General features: G+C 44.8%; 1 protein-coding gene across 3 annotated transcripts in view; it reads right to left on the bottom strand.

The window, feature by feature from the left end:
* ITSN1 (intersectin 1) overlaps nt 1-17,103 on the bottom strand; it is a 1,130,286-nt gene that overhangs the window by 964,096 nt on the left and 149,087 nt on the right. For all 3 annotated transcript variants that reach the window (XM_069202488.1, XM_069202489.1, XM_069202490.1), the window contains exon 6: nt 16,416-16,586. In XM_069202488.1, coding sequence (XP_069058589.1) covers nt 16,416-16,586 — 171 coding nt within the window. The remainder of the gene's footprint in view (nt 1-16,415; nt 16,587-17,103) is intronic.

Below are 17,103 nucleotides of genomic sequence, written 5' to 3'. Positions count from 1 at the left end.
ACTGCTTTTGCGGGGGTGGGGGACAGAAGCCACTAGACCCCACGGATTTCGCACAATTCAGGGAGCAGCCGCTTAGGCAAGGGTAGCTCCTCTTTATTCTGGGCATGCATTTTGGCCGTTTCAGCACCCCTTGGGGCAGACCCATCTGCCCCCAAAGGGTTGTGGACTTGCGCTTAGTTGGTGTGTGTGGACTTCCACTTGGCTTGCAATTTGTGTGTACACTGGTGATTGCCTCACAGTGTGTGTAGACTTTCGCTTGGCTGGTAGCATGTTTGAACTGGAGGTTTTGCTGGCAGTTTGTGTTAATTAGCTTCCAGCTGACTATGTGTGTAGCTGGCATTTAAGTGGTGAGGGGCAGACTTCATAGTGTTTTATAATCTTAATTGTTTGATTTTGTCATTATTTGCATTTGTGATCGCAATGATTTATTCCCCTGTTTTATTCCTGCTTGTGGTTTCCAAACTGGTAAATCTGCAATTTGGCAAACATTCTTTACCACTCATGCCTTTACGAGGAAGGCTTTACATGCATACGTCTTTACAAAGCAAGCTTTTACACCGCATTCTTTTTCAACGAATATGCCTTTAACACGGATGCCTTTACAACAAGTTTCATTGTAAAGGCATGAATGGGAAAGGAATATGCCTTTTAAATGCAATTAAGAACAAGTCCTCCTGTCCTCTGCCAACCAAACTTTGCTCGGTTGTTACTCTGGTGGGCAGCAGTTCCCAGTTCATTAGATTCTAATATTTAGGAATTTGGAGTCTCCTCCCACCAAGCGTTGATTTGGGGTTTTATCGCTCAGGGGCATGTCCCGTTGCCACCTGTGAACTTTCAGATGTCTTTATTCCAAGAATAAAAGGTCTGTGAATTACAGCTGACCGGGCCCTTCCCTATTTGCAATAATGTTGCTTTAACTGGCTCCTCTCCTCTGCCAAACAAACTTCAATCAGCTATTACTCTGCAGGGCAGCAGTTCCAGGCGTACAGTTACACTAAATTTAGGATTTAGTGGGCTCCTTTCACCGAGCATTGCTTTTGGGTTTCGGAGCTCCGGTTCATGTCCTATTGCAGACTGTGAACTTTCGGGTGTTTTTTTCAAAGGAGATTGTAGGAAAATAGCATCTTTCTAGCTTGGTTACACCCGCTTTTTGCTTATTTGTCAGTGTGTTTGACTGTGTTCACTGGGATCCTGCTAACCAGGAGCCCAGTCATTATGCACTCTCCTTTTAAACTTGGTTGCTAGAACCTTTTCCACCCAACATTTGGCATACTGGTACCCCATGTAAGTTCCTAGTATATGGGACATAGATACACAGGGCATTGAGGTACCAGGGGATCCCTATGGGCTGCAGCATGTATTATGCCAACCATAGGGAGCCCATGTAAAGTGTTCTGCAGGCTTGCCACTGCAGCCTGCGTGAAAGGGTGCTTGTACTCTTTCACTACCAGGTCATTGCACCATGTCACTGTGTGTGAGAGCAACCCTGCACTAGCAAAGGTGCCCCCACGAACTCCAGTTCCATTTTCCTGGACTTGGAGAGTGTGGGGACGCCATTTTATGGGTGTACTGGACATACGTCACTACCTATGTCCAGCTACATAATGGTAGCTCCGAACCTAGGCATTTTTGGTATCAAACATGATGGAATCATACCCCAATACTGATGCAAGTATTGGAAGTATGATTCCATGCACTCCGAGGGCTCCTTAGAGCTCCTTGCTACCACCAGTCATACAGGATTTTCCAGGCAGCCCAAGATACTGCCACCCCTCAGACAGGTTTCTGCCATCCTGCTGCTTGATCTGATCAAGCCCAGGAAGGCAGAACAAAGGATTTCCTTTAGGAGAGAAAGGTAACACCCTCTTCCTTTGGAAATAGATGTGGGTGGCTTGGGAGGGGCGCCCTCCATGCATAAACCAGTCAACACTGGTTCAGGGACCCTCAGTCCCTGCTTTGGCACGAAACTGGACAATGGAAACGGGAGTGACCACTCCTCTGTCCATCACCACCCCAGGGGTAGTGCTCAGAGCTCCTCCAAAAGGTCCCCGAGTTCTGCCATCTTGTTTACAAGGCTGGCAGGGAACTCTGGGAGCATCTGAGTGGCCAGGCCAGGCAGGTGACATCAGAGCCCCTTTTTATAGGAGCAATCCCCCTTTCAGGGCTATTAAGGGTCTCTCTCTTGGGTGGGTCCTCCGAATCGGCTTGCAAGACTCAAGCAGGATTCCTCTGCAACCTCCACTTCGACTTCTGACCACTGGAACTGCGACTGGACCCTCCAGGAATCGACAATGCTGCAATCAACGAAGAAGACTATTCTGTACCTTTGTTTCCACGTCTCCTGCCGGCTTTGCAACATTTCCCCAGCCGTGCATCCTCAGAAGACAGCAACTCTTCAACCTGTACTAGAAAAAGGAATCTCCTTTGGAGTAAAGGAGTCACAGCAAGCGGCAACCAGCTGCATGGATCTCCGCTCATCTTGAGCTGCATGGATCCTGCATCACGGGTGGTGGTCCGGAATAGTCCTCTTGGTCCTCTCTGCCAGCTGCCCAACTTTGGTGGTGGTAAGCCTCTGCCTTCTCACACAGGACAGTACCCCCGTGCAATGCGTCTCTTGCAGCTGCCAAGGCTGGTTTGTATCTCCTCCAAGGGATCTTCAGGTGACGTGTAGCTCCAGCCCCCAGCAGCCCTTCCTGCACAGCACAGCTTGCTGCGTGGTCCTCCGGCGGCGCGAAATGCTCTTTTTTAGTGCTGCGTGGGCTCTTTCTGCGACTTCTGTTTCCCCGTCCTGTGCGACTCCTGTGGGTGCTGCCTCTGCTCCTGTGGACTCCCTGCGACGCTGAGGGTCCCCTATGACTCCCACTCCTGGGGTGAGTCCTCCTGGACCTTGCTGGTCCCGGAGCACCACTTTTCAAATAACCTCTAGTTTGCCCTTACCAAGGTTTGTTGGTGTATTTCCTTCACAGACACCTGTCTGCAATCTTCACGCCAGCGTGGAACATCTGCTGCGTCCATCAGGAACTTTTCTCCGGCTCCAGGGCTGCAGTGCTGACCTGTTCTTCATCACCATCAACCAACGCCTGCAAGTACAGCTGGGTGGGTAGTAGCACCTACACCTCCTGGACTTCATGATGAATCTTGGACTTGGTCCCCTCTATCCATAGGTCTTCTTTCTTTAGGAAACCACCACTGTTTTCTTGCAGTCTTGTCTGGGTGTCTTCTTTTTCTTTTTTACCTCCTTTGGAGTGGTTTGGGGAAATCCAGTGATTTACTCTGGCCTTCCTGGTGGCTTGGGGGGGGGGGGGGGGGGGGGGGAGGTGCTACTTACATCTGTGGTTTACCCAGAGCTCCCCTCTACACATTCCACCTACGTTTGGATTTTTTTTTTTTTTGTATATGGGTTGTGCTCCCCCTAGGGTCACTACTGGTTATTGCTATTTACACTGTTTTCTATCCTTTTCTAAGCCTATTTCTGATTACTAGTGTATATATTTAGTATATTACTTACCTTCTATAGGAGCGTTGCCCTTCTAGTAATTTGTGGTATTGTGTTCCAAAAATTAAGTACCTTTATTCTTGTACAACTGCATGTTTTATATTATGTGTGTAAGTGCTGTGTGACTCCTATGGTAGTACTTGAGATTGGCATGTCACCTAGATAAGCCTTGGCTGCTCATCCACAGCTACCTCTAGAGAGTTTGGCTTCTGGACACTGCCTACACTTCACTAACAGAGGATACCTGGACCTGGTATAAGGTGTAAGTACCTTAGGTAACCACCACACACCAGGCCAGCTTCCTACAGAGATTTAATTAAAATGCTTTAGAGTAATGATTTTGCTATCAGCTAATCAAATTAGGCCAGAAAAAAAAGTTAAGGATTAACCCATGTATACTGTTCTAACATAATTTCTTTTAGTCACTAAATTAATGTGAAACTTGCAAACTTTTAGTGTTAAATATTAGCTGCCTTACGTGCACCAATAAATGTTGGATTGATTAAAACCCACCTACGGGCAAGGAGTGTGTCTTATTTGGCTACCATTGTTTGTCTAGCCTAATCAAAATAAACCTTTGTTTTTCCAAAAATAGAATCTATAGTGAACTTTGGATATGCCTCTTTTAGCCATTGACGTATTTTGCTTAGGGCAGAGGGCAAACACCTCCTCATTCACGGCTACTCAATTGCGTAATTAGCAAGACACTAGGTTTGCACGGATGTAATTTTTGAACGTGCTTTTTGTTTTTTACTGCTCGGTTCCTTTTTGAAAAACATTATCAAACAGTCCAGCGCAGAGTAACTGTGCTGAGATTGCCATGGTCATTAAACTTTTCCCACGCATATGTCTTTGCCAAGCATGCCAAAGGTACAAGCATGTCTTTGCCCAGTGTGCCCAAGGTACTAAATTTCGTTGTAAAGACATGCATGCTAAAGGCATATGCGTGGTAACAGTTTTTGTTCTAAAGGCATAAGTGCTAAAGACACATGCCTTATAAAGACGACATTATAACAACATGCGTTATTCCTTCGTACATCCCTGCAATTAGTGTAGTTGCATGTGTTTTGTAAGAAACTTGTTTGCACCATTTACTCCAAATGAGTATCCTTGCCTTGAATGAATGCATTTTTTGTAAATGGGATAATAATAGCAGCATATTTAGCTTCTGTTTTATTATGTTTCAAATTCTCCTTGAATCTGAAAAAGATATGTATTGTATTGTGTTACCTTGGGTGTAATTATGTTTTGTTTTTTATTCCTAGTGGGCTATCATTGGTGTTTGCTTTGTCTGTGCAGAATAGGTGCAGGTGATCATGAGTCTAGCTGTTTCTGGCAAACAAGTGGTATCATTTTTGAGGATATAGGTCTTTGTGTGTGTTTTGTATTGTTTGACTTTTCCTTCCAGATTACTATATGCTAGAAGTGTTACTTTCTGTTTGATAAAGCCACACTTTATTACTTATTTTACACAGTGTGGATGACTGTCAATTAATGTGTTGTGTTAGGTTACTTTTATTAGTAAGGATTATGGACGCCAACAGGATTACTGCTCAGCAGGTTGTTGGTTTGCTTTTCCAATCTTCCTCGGACCATGATTCGGAGACTGACTCTGCATCTGAGGCAGAGGAGGAAGCCCAAGATTCTGGCAGTGAATTTCCAAGTCCAAGAGGAATCAGCTGATGTAGCCACTGTCAGTGCAGTGGAAGTGCCTCTTTTAGAGGGAGACACTGGTGTGCAAGAGGCATCTGGATAGCAGCCTGGGGCTGAAAGGCTTCCCATTTTAAGTGCTAAACTCTAGGTTGCCCTAAGCATGGTGCAGTTTATGCTGCCTGCCTTTACTGGTGTTGCAGGGTGTAGAGTTAATACTGAAAACTTTCTGTCTATTAATTTATTTCAGTTGTTTACGGACGATGTATTTTTGGATAAGATTGTTGACCAGACTAATTTGTATGCTGGGCAATATTTGAGGGACAACAGTACCAGACTTCAACCCTACTCTAAAGCAAGCTGGAGGACTCCCACAAATCTTGATGAGTTATAATTATAAATTGTATTTGTTTAGAGCTTACTACACCTGACCAGGCATCAAAGCACTTTCTGGCGGGTAGCACGCTATTCGACAGCCTAAAGTTAGTGGTCAGTCCATTGGTTATTGGGATTAGGTTTGCATCCTCATTCCAAGTATTCAATCCAGTGTCTTGGTGCACGTTGTTGACATAGATATGATTATTAGAGGTGGCTATGTGAAGCAATTGTTAGCTGGAATTAATAGATATTATTATGGTTTCCAAAGAGCTTTAAGGCAGATAGGCATGAGATTGTAGAGTAACTTGCATACAGAGGAGGGAGACAGAAGGTAGAAAGAAGCAGAGGTCGATTAAAAAAACATAAGTGATGGAAGGTCAATTTTTCATGCAGGATTTTAAGTAATACAACAGTTTTTGCGTACAATTTGTAGGAGTAAACATTTTAAAAGAAGGAGTTTTAAATTATTCTCCAATGGAATGAAGCTTACACAATCTTTCTGGAGGCATGCCATGAGGTGACACAGAAACTTTTCACAGTAAAAAAGGAAGCACAGTGCTTGTTTTTTTTGTGTTGTGATTTTGTTTTTTTATTGAAGAAATATTACAATATTGAGGGTGCAGGTACACTGATCCGCTGAAAAGAACACAAGAAACAGAAACGAGCATCAATAAATACGAAAATGGAGAGAAATGTGGAGGGTAAGGGGCGAGGGGGAAAGTAAGGAAGGGGTGTGAGGTGCAAGATGCATGGTGCTGAGATACATTCCAAAGATGAGGACATAAATGCAGGTGAGAACTGAACATGAGTAAAGTCCTAGCATCAGTGGACGAGAATACTAAACACCTTGTCTGGAGGGCCAGGCTCAAAGATAACAAAGATGGGCGACGAGGGACGGTGGTATGGTAAAGTTGAGGGGAGGCCCAAACGAAGGGGAAACCAAAAAAAGGCTTTGTGTGGTGAGCTAAGGCATCTAGCAATAGCGCAGTAAGAGAGGGGTGGTGGGGAGCGTGCCGACTGAAGAGAATGGGGGTGGGGACAGACGTAGGAAAGGAGCAGAGTAATTGAGCAGCAGACCCAGAGTAGAATAAAATTGGATAGAATAGGGGGCCACAGCGCCCGGGTGAGTCATGGGAGGGGAGAGGGTATGGAGGGAGAGGTGTGTAGTGGGAGGGGTAGGGAGAAGGGGGAAAGGCCACAAGAGTATGTACCAAGAGAGGGGGTAGTGTGAGAGGGGATAGTGTGGGAGGGGGCAAAAATGTGTGGGTGGGGGGGGAGTAAGTGGAGGCCGTGTTAAGTGGGAGGGGGGGTAAGGGTGTTAGAGGCAGGGAAGACAGGGTGGTGGGAAGGTAAAAGGTAGATGAGGGTGATGCAGATGGGGCAGCAGAAGAGTCATTGATGCCTTTAGCAACTGTAGCATTGTCAATGAGGGGGTGGTGAGCACGCTATGGGCCACCAGTAAGGAAGGGCGCCCATGTCTGCATGAACAGGGCAGATTGGTCTTGCAAATGTTAAATGATGCATTCATGAGCGGTGGACCAAACCACTGCCACCGTCCACTCCTCCGCTGTAGGTGTAGCAGGGGAACTTCCATGGCAGAAAATGCAGATCTTGGCAGTCGCAAGGACTGTGTGCAGCAGACGGTGTTGCGGACAGGACACACCGGGTGAATCCCCCACATTGTGAAGGAGGATTGAAGAGGGAGACGGAGTGTCTCAAGGGTCATGGAGGAACTGAGAATGGAACTCACTGCCTCCCAGAAGGGTCCGATCGAAGGTCATTCACAAAGGATAGGAGTCAGGTCCCACCGAGTCTCCGTGCATATCCAGCAGTTTGCATGAGGTAGCAGACCGATTCTCTGCAGTTTCGCTGGGGTCCAGTAACAAGCGTGCATCATTTTAAATAGACAAAACTTCAGGTGGGCTTCCCGTGTGCCCCAACAGGGCCACCATAATGTCTGTCCAGTCCTCCTCTTCAAACTCCTTCTGGAGACGGGACTGCCACTTAGAGAGTTGATTGTCAAAAAAAGGGCTGCGAGAAAAGATGTTGTGTAAGGCCTTCATAGAGGTCTGACATCACGCCCTTGGAGCGGCACCAGGTCCTATGGCAGGAAAGTAGAGGTGAGGTCTGGAGGGTGCAGGGGCTAGCTCCCATGCAACGTCACAGGCAATGCTTTAGTTGCAGGTATCGCCACGCCTGTTGGGATTAGAGGCCATATTCCTCTTGTAGATATGCAAATGGTTTAGGTCCACCGCCTGCGACGACCTGGTCCAGGCTTTCAATATTGGCTGCGCTCCATTGCGCCCAGTTGAGGGTGTCCTCTACGATGCGAAGGCAGTCATTGCCCCAAAAGAGGGCACGTAACTGGAGACAGGGATGTATGTTGAGAAGGCTGTGGTAGGCGCTGACTCTGCACAAGGGACTAAAGCAGCCCCGGCTTAAGAGTAACAGTTGTTCAGTGGAGACCCATTGCAGTGGGTACGGTACCTAAGGGAGCATATATGCTAGTTGGGAGAGATGGACAGCGAGAGTGTAATGCTCTACCAACCGGAGCCCCATGCCTCCACATGAGCTTTGCAGGTGACAAACAGGGCTGGGAGGAACCTCACAGAAAGGCTTAAATCTATGAATTTATTAATCGGAGTGTCAAGAGGGGCACCTGGAGGGGTAGCATGCCTAACACATGTAAAGCGCAGCAGTGTGACCATCCGCACCGCTTGTACTCTGCTCCACATGAAGAGACCCAAATGGGACCACTTCTCGAAGTCTAGTTTCATACATGCTATGAGTGGGCTTAAGTTGTCCGCAATCATACATTCCAATCTTCTATTAACAAGTATCCCCAGATATTTAAGACTGGATGGCATCCACAGAAAATGGAAGCCATATATCGCCACCCACATGGTGATGGTGGAGAGGGGGAAGCGCTTCACTCTTGTCTCAGTTTACCTGATAACCGGATAGGATCGAGAAGCCTTCGATAATCTCTAGTAAGGCCGGGATGGAACGGCCCAGGTCTGCTAAGGTAAGTAGGATATCGTTTGCATATAAGTAGAGTTTGGACACACCCCCTTAGAGAGGTATCCCAGTGAGGAGAGGAGATTGGCAGATGGTAGCCGCTAGCGGTTCCATTGCCAGCAGAAAGAAGTGGCGAAAGGGGGCAGCCTTGCCTCATCCCTCTCTGTAACAGAAAGGGTCAGATAGGAAGCCGCCGCAGTTCACCTGCGCCATAGGACAGTCATACAACAGGCATACTTTTGTGATAAATTGGTCACCCATCCCGAATTTCCGTAGTGTTGCAAACAAATAACCCCATTCAATATTATCAAACGCCTTCTCTGAGTCAAGAGACAGGGCTAAGGCTTCATCCGGCAAGTCCCTGGCTTCCCATAGGGCATGTGAGAGGAAATGGAGATGGTTTTAGGAGGATTGTCCCGGAACAAATCCTAAATGGAGATGGTTTCTGGAGGTGTGTCCCAGAACAAATCCTACTTGGGTATGATGTTTTAAAGACGGGATGACTTTGTGTAGGCCGGCTGCCAGGATACTGGCAAGAATTCTGATCCCCATTCAGGAGGGAGATGGGGCGATAGCTGCCTCCAAAGGCCTCGTATATGGAGTCAACTACCTCCTTACTGGCCCACTTGTTAAATTCTGCAGGAAAGCCATCTTTCCCTGGTGACTTATGGTATGGCAGTTTAGATTTGGCCTGCTGTATCTCAGTCATACTGATCTCCCTATCCAGTAGGACTTGGCCCTCCTTTAATAGGCGGGGAGGCGAACGCCCTCCAGGAAGTTTACTATTTGGTTAGAGCCAGCCACTGTTTCTGGAGTATACAATTATCGGTAGAGTGCTGCAAACTCATTAACAATAGGCTGCAGTCGAGTGAGGAGCTCACCGGTTTAGGAATAAATAGCGGGGATGGCTTGAGCCGCTTCCCATTGGCGGAGTTGGGCTGCTGAGAGTCAACCAGCCTTTTCCCCCTGATCATAGTGGTTTCCCAGCAATCGTTGCAACGGGTATCCTGCCTAAGATGTATACAGTCAGTTGAGAGCCATGCAAGCTTACTCCAAACGCTGGCGCACTGCCAGTGAGGGATGGGCTGTGTGCAACTGAGATGTCATCCAATTCTGTTTGGCGAGCTATCTTTTGTTTATTAGCTAGCGCTGCGTCAAGCATCATTTTCCCTTGGATAAATGCCTTTGCAGCTGCCAAATGTACCCTCTGGGAGAAAACAGAGCCTTTGTTGTCCTGCATGTAGGTGGAGACATGTGTCTGTAGTTGTGAGTTGCCCTGAAATGTACGGTAGCAGTATATGGCTAAGCACCAGAGTTTGAGGCTCAAGGTAGTAAGGCCTATGTCTACAGATAGCAGGACTGAAGCGTGATCAGAAAGGGCAGATTCCAAGATCCAGGAGTCCCGGACATGGGGAATAGTCCAACCATGACTGGGTGCCGTGCACCGACTAGAGAAAAGTATATTATCTACCTGCAAGGTGCGTAAGCCTCTAGTGGTCCACCAGTCCATGGTCTGAGGTCGTCTCTCAGAAATGCCCTATCTGGGATATTGCTGGCATCTATGGGGCCAATCCTATCAAGGCTAGGTTTCAGTCACCCCCTATGAGGTAACGGGAGGCCCCAATCAAAACAAGGAGGTGGTTCATTTGGAGGAGGAACAAGCGTTTAGATCCAGGGGGCACATTGAGCGAGTTATCACTGATCTTCAGTTTGGCGAACACCTATCTCCCTTCGGGATCAGACCATGTTTTGGTAACAGTAATGGGTAATGTTTTAAACAGGATTGTCACTTCGCACTTACTGAGCATCCTGCCCCCCAACATCTGCAGTTTCGGGCAGTTACTGAAGATCGTTCTCCCTACCCAATCCTGGTGCAATTTACTCAATTCAATGTCATCAAGATTTGTCTCCTGTAGGAGGGCCACATCTGCCCATTTCGACTGGAGATAGGATATGAAGGCCGGTCAGCCTAGGTAGATGTCCGCGCAGGTCGGGGTGGAGCAGGTCCCGCTGAAGGCCTAGCTCAAGATATCCTGGGGATGGGGTGGGTATGCAGACATCCGCAGGGTCAAGGCGGATAATGATATTTTGGTCTGGCATCACATTGCGTGTTGAGACCCCTTTACTTCAAGCAGTGCGACAAATAAGGGCCTCTTTTTATATACCCACTACAGTATATTTAACATTATAAAAGTATTGTGAGTTAATGCTAATTATACACACCATAAACAATATATATGTTATGTAAACCCTGACCAACTTAAAAATATAACAAAGCAATTGATAGACACACACTGGAAACCACTAGTATATTCAGTGAATGTTTGTGACCCATTTTATGCCTGGTTTTGAAGATGCTGTCCCTGCATCCGCCTGAAGAGCACCCCCACAGAACAGACACCATGTCCAGCAGAATGGATGTGTCTGGGACCACCTTCTCCTTCCAGGATCAACCTTGCCTCATAGTTGAAGTTCTTGGTTTAACTTTTTGGATGGACTTGATAAGGAAGCCATTGCTGTCTTCATGCTGGTCCACTAGTTCTTTGATGGCAACGGCTATATTTCCTGGCACCATGAGTCATGATTGGTATTTGCTTTTGCTTCGGATGATGCATTATGCTAATAATGCTTCAGCATTGCCACATAATCACCTTGATTGTGACTGTCGCTTCAAGATTCGGCCTGCCCTTCATCACTCTGATCACTTTTCAGAGATCTATGCTCCAGTCTTTGGTCTTGTTCAAGGGCTGTGTGGTTTTTAGGCAGCACATTCCTTTCATGAGGGCACGTTATGGAATTAATATGTATATGTTGTCTGAGACTAGTACTGGATACGTCTATAATTTCAGGGCTTACACTAGTACGGATTCCACTATTGACCTCCCTGATTGTCAGTCCACTTTTGCAGTCAGTGAGAAAATTGTGTGGGAACTTGGGAGAGGACTGTTTAACAAAGGGCACTATTTATACATAGATAACTTCTGTGCAATTGTTCAAGGAATTGCTCAAAGTTGATGCTTTTGCATGTGGCACAGTCCACTCTAACCCTAAAGGTGACACTAAGGAGCTTTAGGTAAACAAAAACATCAGAGGGGACAGTGCAGTGCCTTGCATAGTGACAGGACAGATGTCTACATGCGGACTATCATTCATGATGAATGTACTCATCTGTGACTGTTTGGGGTCAGGTCACTGAAGTGCACAAAGATGTGTGCATTTTAGACTACAATAAGCACATGGGTGGTGTAGATAGAGTAGATTGAAGGTTGGAGCCTTACAGCGCTCTTTGTAAGTAAAACATTCGGTATAAGAAGTTGACTGTCCATTTGTTTCATTTGGCAACCTTCAATGCTTTTGTTGTAGTCAAGGATTGTTCTCCAGATCCGAAGATGGCTTTTGTTCAGTTTCAGCAGTGTGTGATAGCCAGCCTTGTTGTAGTGGAGCAGGTAAGTGTTCCTAGAGTTGGAGTGGTGGAGAATGACGCTAGTTTGAAAGAAAGATCGCCACTTTCCAGAAAAGGAAAAGGAAAGGGAAAAAAAAAAAAGCTCTCCCTGAAGGAGATGAAAAGTCTGTGTCCGAAAAAGCGTGCAGAAGGCGAGTCGTATGTACTGCCCTCAGTGTCCTACTCCTGGTCTATGTGTGACCGCGTGTAATAAATTGGACCACACGCAACACAACTGTGAGCCTAAAATCAAACTGACTGTATCTTTTATATGTTTTGTTCATATTTCACGGTTAGCATTAGAGTGATGTATTTAGAGCTCTTATGTTTGTAGTTATAGTTTTTCATCTACTTCCAATTGGCTTGTTTTCTTTTTTGTTAAAAAAAAATTTGATGGCGGTATGTATGGACTGGTGCTTGGCTGGCAGCATGTGTGTGGACTGGCGTTTGGCTGGCAGTGTGCGTGGACTGGCGCTTGGCTGGCAGTGCGTTTTAAGTGCCTTGCTTCTGGTCACTACACACTGCAAGCCAAATGCCAGTCCACACATTTGGTCAGCAGGCAGCCAGTGTGATTGCGGTGTCAGTCAAGTGGGTGGATAAAAGTGATGGGCCCTTGAATGGCATTGTTTTCTGGTGTGAATGTTGTAATGTGCTGGGGCCGCGGCTGGTGGTGTGAACCATCTTTTGTGTGTTATGCATGAAAAGTGTGTGAAAGGCCTGTAAAGTGGTTGGAGGCTTGTCGTGGCTGTACAGCTCATGAGCTGTGAGTCATTGGGTCAATTTTTTGACCTTTCACTTATGTACAGTGCATTTAATTTTTGTGAAATCGCTTGTTCATAAAATTACATTTTTGATCTTTCACTTAACCTTGTGCCAAATCCAACTAGAATGTGTGTACTTGAGAATAGATGCTTCTGCAGTAATATTTGTCTTTCGCTGACCGGGTGTACATTGTCTCTAGGGAAAATCTACCAACTCTAGATATTTTCAGAAACTAGACACCCAGGTGAGTACGGGGTGGTGTGCCCCTCGTGGATCCCAACACGTTTTCTTTCCAACAATGTCCTGCAAACCTCAAAATGTGAATAAAATCACACATTTTCCTTGCATTGCTGTGCCATAATCTTCTACATAAAAAGGAAAAACTTAACATTCCTACCACCCAGCCTTTCCCCACTTGTCTCAATAAAAATGCTGCTACACTTGTGTGGCTGGGCCTAGTGCCCGCAACAGGAAAGGATCAAACTAACGTCAAAGGAAGTCCTCACAAAACCTTGGTTTGATTTGTTCTGTTACAGACACTAGGCCCAGCCAAACAAGTGAGGTATCCTTTTTATGGAATTAGGGGAAATGCTGCGTGGAAGGAAGTTTCAGCCTACCTGCAGATTGCAGAACTTTCCACCACAGAAATGTGAGGAAAATGTGCTTTTTAGTCAAAGTTTGAGATTTGCAAAGGTCTGGGTAATACAACGTAGTGGGAGCCACAAAAGTCACTCCATTCTGGATTCCTCTAGGTGTTTAGTTTTAAAAAATGTATAGGTTTCCTAGGTTTCCCTAGGTGCGTCTGAGTCAGGGCCCAAAATCCACAACTTGGCACACTGCAAAAAAGGGTCAGTTTTCATTGGAAAAACATGATGTGTTCATGTTACGTTTTGGGCAGTTTCCTGTCACAAGCACTAGGCCCACCTACACAAGTGAGGGACCATTTTTAATCTGGAAACTTAGGGAAGTACAGAATAGAAGAACAAGTGTTATTGCCACTAGTATTTCTCTGCAGTTGCGCCTTCCAAATCTAAAACAGTGTGCAAGAAAGAAGCCATTTAGAGAAATGCCCTTTATTGCATGTTAGTATGGATGCTCACAAATTTAGAGATGTGCAAATATAACCACTGCTTCTAAACTCCATATCTTGTGCCCACATCAGAAAGACACAGGTTTCCTTGTTACCCTTTTTCACTATTTATATTTTTTCATACGAACTGCTGTATAGCCGGTACACAATGAAAAAACGTTTGCAAGGTGCAGCTATTATTGGTTCTGGCTACCTTGGAAAATCAACAAATCCTACATATCCCCGTAAGTAGAAGGGTCTAGCAGATGTAATGACATTCATTTTATAAATAAGCTATCGTGCCACAAAGTTACAAATGAACACACTGTCAAAAATTGCATTTTTTTCAATATTTTTTTTTAATTTCAACACTTATTTTCTTTGGGAAAACCATGAAGAAACTACACATATGACTTCTTGCTAAACTCAGAATTTTGTCTAGGTTTCAGAAATGCATAGCTTTCCGGGATCAACCATGGGTTTCACACCAGTTTCTACCACAAACTGGAAGGAGGTTGAAAGCACAAACAATAGGAAAAATGGGTGATCTGCCTATAAAGTGCCAAAACTGTGGTAAAAAATGATTTCCTCAAGTCTGCCTCTACCTGATAGCTGGAAAGATGGTGATTTTAGCACTACAAGCCTTTCAGTGGTGCCATTTGCAGCAACAACAAAAAATACTTTCCTCTGCAGCACTTGTTTCCCATTTTTCCCAATTAAACAAAATGTATCTATATTTTGGCATATTTCTCGGTCCCCTCCAGAGGAATCCACAAACCCTGGGTACCTTCAGAATACAAAGGATGTCGGATAAAAAGGATGTAAATTTGGCATAGATAGCTAATGTGAACAAAAGGTTATGGAGGCTTAAGTGTGAACTACCCCAAATAGCCCAATAACAGAGGCTTAGCACAAAGTGGGAGGGGGAATTGGGAGGGATTAGCGGAGGCCGAGCAGCAAAGGAGAGGAGCTAAAGGAGCTCTGCATATGTTTCAACCTTGTGTATTTTCAACCTGTAAGCCCCTTTTTCTTCGTTTCCTCCCTGTCATAATGGAGTTTAGAGGTTTGCACAGTTTCAGTCAGATGCTGCGTTTTTGTAGGGGAGAAAACAATTTGAAAAAAGAAAACATTTAGTTAAAGCTGACCCATTTATAGTATAAAGGTTCGATCTGCTCTTAAAATATTACAGCGTCTACGTGCAGTTCAAGACATAAGATATACTTTTGCTTGATAAAACAGAAGTGTTCGGTGTCCTACAAGCTGGCAGGACTATTCTACATTTAGGACTATCACACTGGATCATTCAATGCAGAATGATTACTACATTTAAGGATTGTGTTTTTGGGCTGACTCGGGGGTCCTTCAGTAATGGGGCAATTCCCTCCTTTCTAAGTTACTTTACATTCACATTTTAAAACAGAGCTATTCTTCAAATAATAATTCAAGGTTTTTATAGCCTTTAAACAAAAAGGTATTGGGGGATGAAATAATGGGGAAGGTAGGTGAACTGAATGTTTTGTTATAAATGCAATTTCCTTTTTTGGTGATAAATACAAGTCATTATGTTTTTGGAAATACTCCTTTGCTAAATGTCTGCAAAGCTGCTTGGATGCCTGCAAAAACATTCACAAAGTTCTGCTGTGTAGAGACTGAGGGCCTCATTTACAGTGTGACTTATGTTGGACAACTTCCCAAAAGCAGTAGGTGTTCTGTGCACCGAACGTATGGTTCACACTCTCTGTTTAGAGTCACAGGAAACACCAGGTTTCCAATTTTGGAGGCTTCACTGGTTTGACTAGCAGAAACCTTTGAATGATGGCTGGTCAATCAAAGTACTTCAGAACGTTTGCCTTATTAAGGAAAACAAATAAATTACCCCCTACTTCCCCCAAATAGAGAAAATACGCTGAGCACGTTATGCCTATTTGTGTTTATTTTTCAGTAACAAACCCCTGCATTAAACAAGGCATCTGCTCAGCATATCTTCAGTGACTTCAGCAGAGATTCCCACCTACCTAACAGGATCCCCAACTATGGGAGGTGGTCTTCCGTCAGAGAAGAGTAGGACATCCCTTGGTTTATGAGGCAGGCAAACTATTAGGCAAACTCCAACTAACCCTAGAGACAAAGGTTGAGGTCGACCAGGAGTGACAGCATTTGTGCCAACAGTCTTGAGCTAAGAACTGCTCACCTTTTCTTATATCAGGTTCTACACTATTGTGAGCGTAGTCTAACAGAAGGAACCCAAGTGCCCCATAAGGTAAAGCGGATGAACTTTGGGGAATATGCAAGTTACTACTGATCTACCAACACCTTTTACTTTGAAATACTCAGACTAGTCATTAACTTTATTGGGTTGGGTCAGAGGTTTAGACAGTATTTACTGAGTTCTATATTAGACTTAAATAAGAGTAACAAAACAGAAACAACATAACATACTTACCCTGCCACCTCAAAGGGTAAGCCAGATTTTAAAGACAATAACCTACATTGTACACAAGTCTCTGAGATCCACAGCTATAATCAACTTACTCTTACTTAAAAAAGAAACCACATTTGTGAAAAATTACCCAATATAATATGAATGCTATAGTGCCTACCAGGAAGAGCGAAAGCAGGCAAAGGTTGAATAACAGCAGGAGTTCCATTGGCCAAAGGCGGTACTGCTGCTGCTGGCAGAGACGACACTAAGGGTGGGGACATTCCTACGACTGTAATAGGTGGCATTGGCACTGGAGCTACAGTTGCAAGAGGAGGCATACTAGCAATACCTGCAGACAAACACAAACGACTAATTACAGGATGGATGCGAATGGAACGCACCTAATATAGGTGAATCATTTTGAACTTAGCAATCTCCCATTATTTGTACAGACCTAAATGTTTTTAATGAGGACTAGTTTAGTGTTTTAACAAGTAAAACTTAAGCAGAAAGCTCATGCATAAATTACAGTTAAGTTGACAGGGTATTTGAACACAAATTTAACAGCTTGAATGTGAAGGGCACTGATGAAAGGCATCATGCTGCAAAAAACAAGGATACATCAGCCCCCGACACGCGTATGTGTAGTGAAAATATAATGAATGCATTAAAAAATAGGTTGCTAAAATGTTTTAAAATTAACAGCAACTCCAGGCAAGCCCAGCTCAAATACAAAAAAGCCAACTACATGTTGCTCACCATTGACAAAGTATCCCTTTTGAGTGTGTATATCTTTCCTCAATATCGCCCCTTGATTGAAAAGCCTAAATGGTCATATACAAAACCTTATTAATCACCGCCCCCAT

The sequence above is a fragment of the Pleurodeles waltl genome, chromosome 8 (genome assembly GCF_031143425.1).
Source record: "Pleurodeles waltl isolate 20211129_DDA chromosome 8, aPleWal1.hap1.20221129, whole genome shotgun sequence".
NCBI classification, from domain to species: domain Eukaryota; kingdom Metazoa; phylum Chordata; class Amphibia; order Caudata; family Salamandridae; genus Pleurodeles; species Pleurodeles waltl.
The sequence above is the reverse complement of the archived record's forward strand: the minus strand, read 5'-3'. Positions and strand labels throughout refer to the sequence as shown.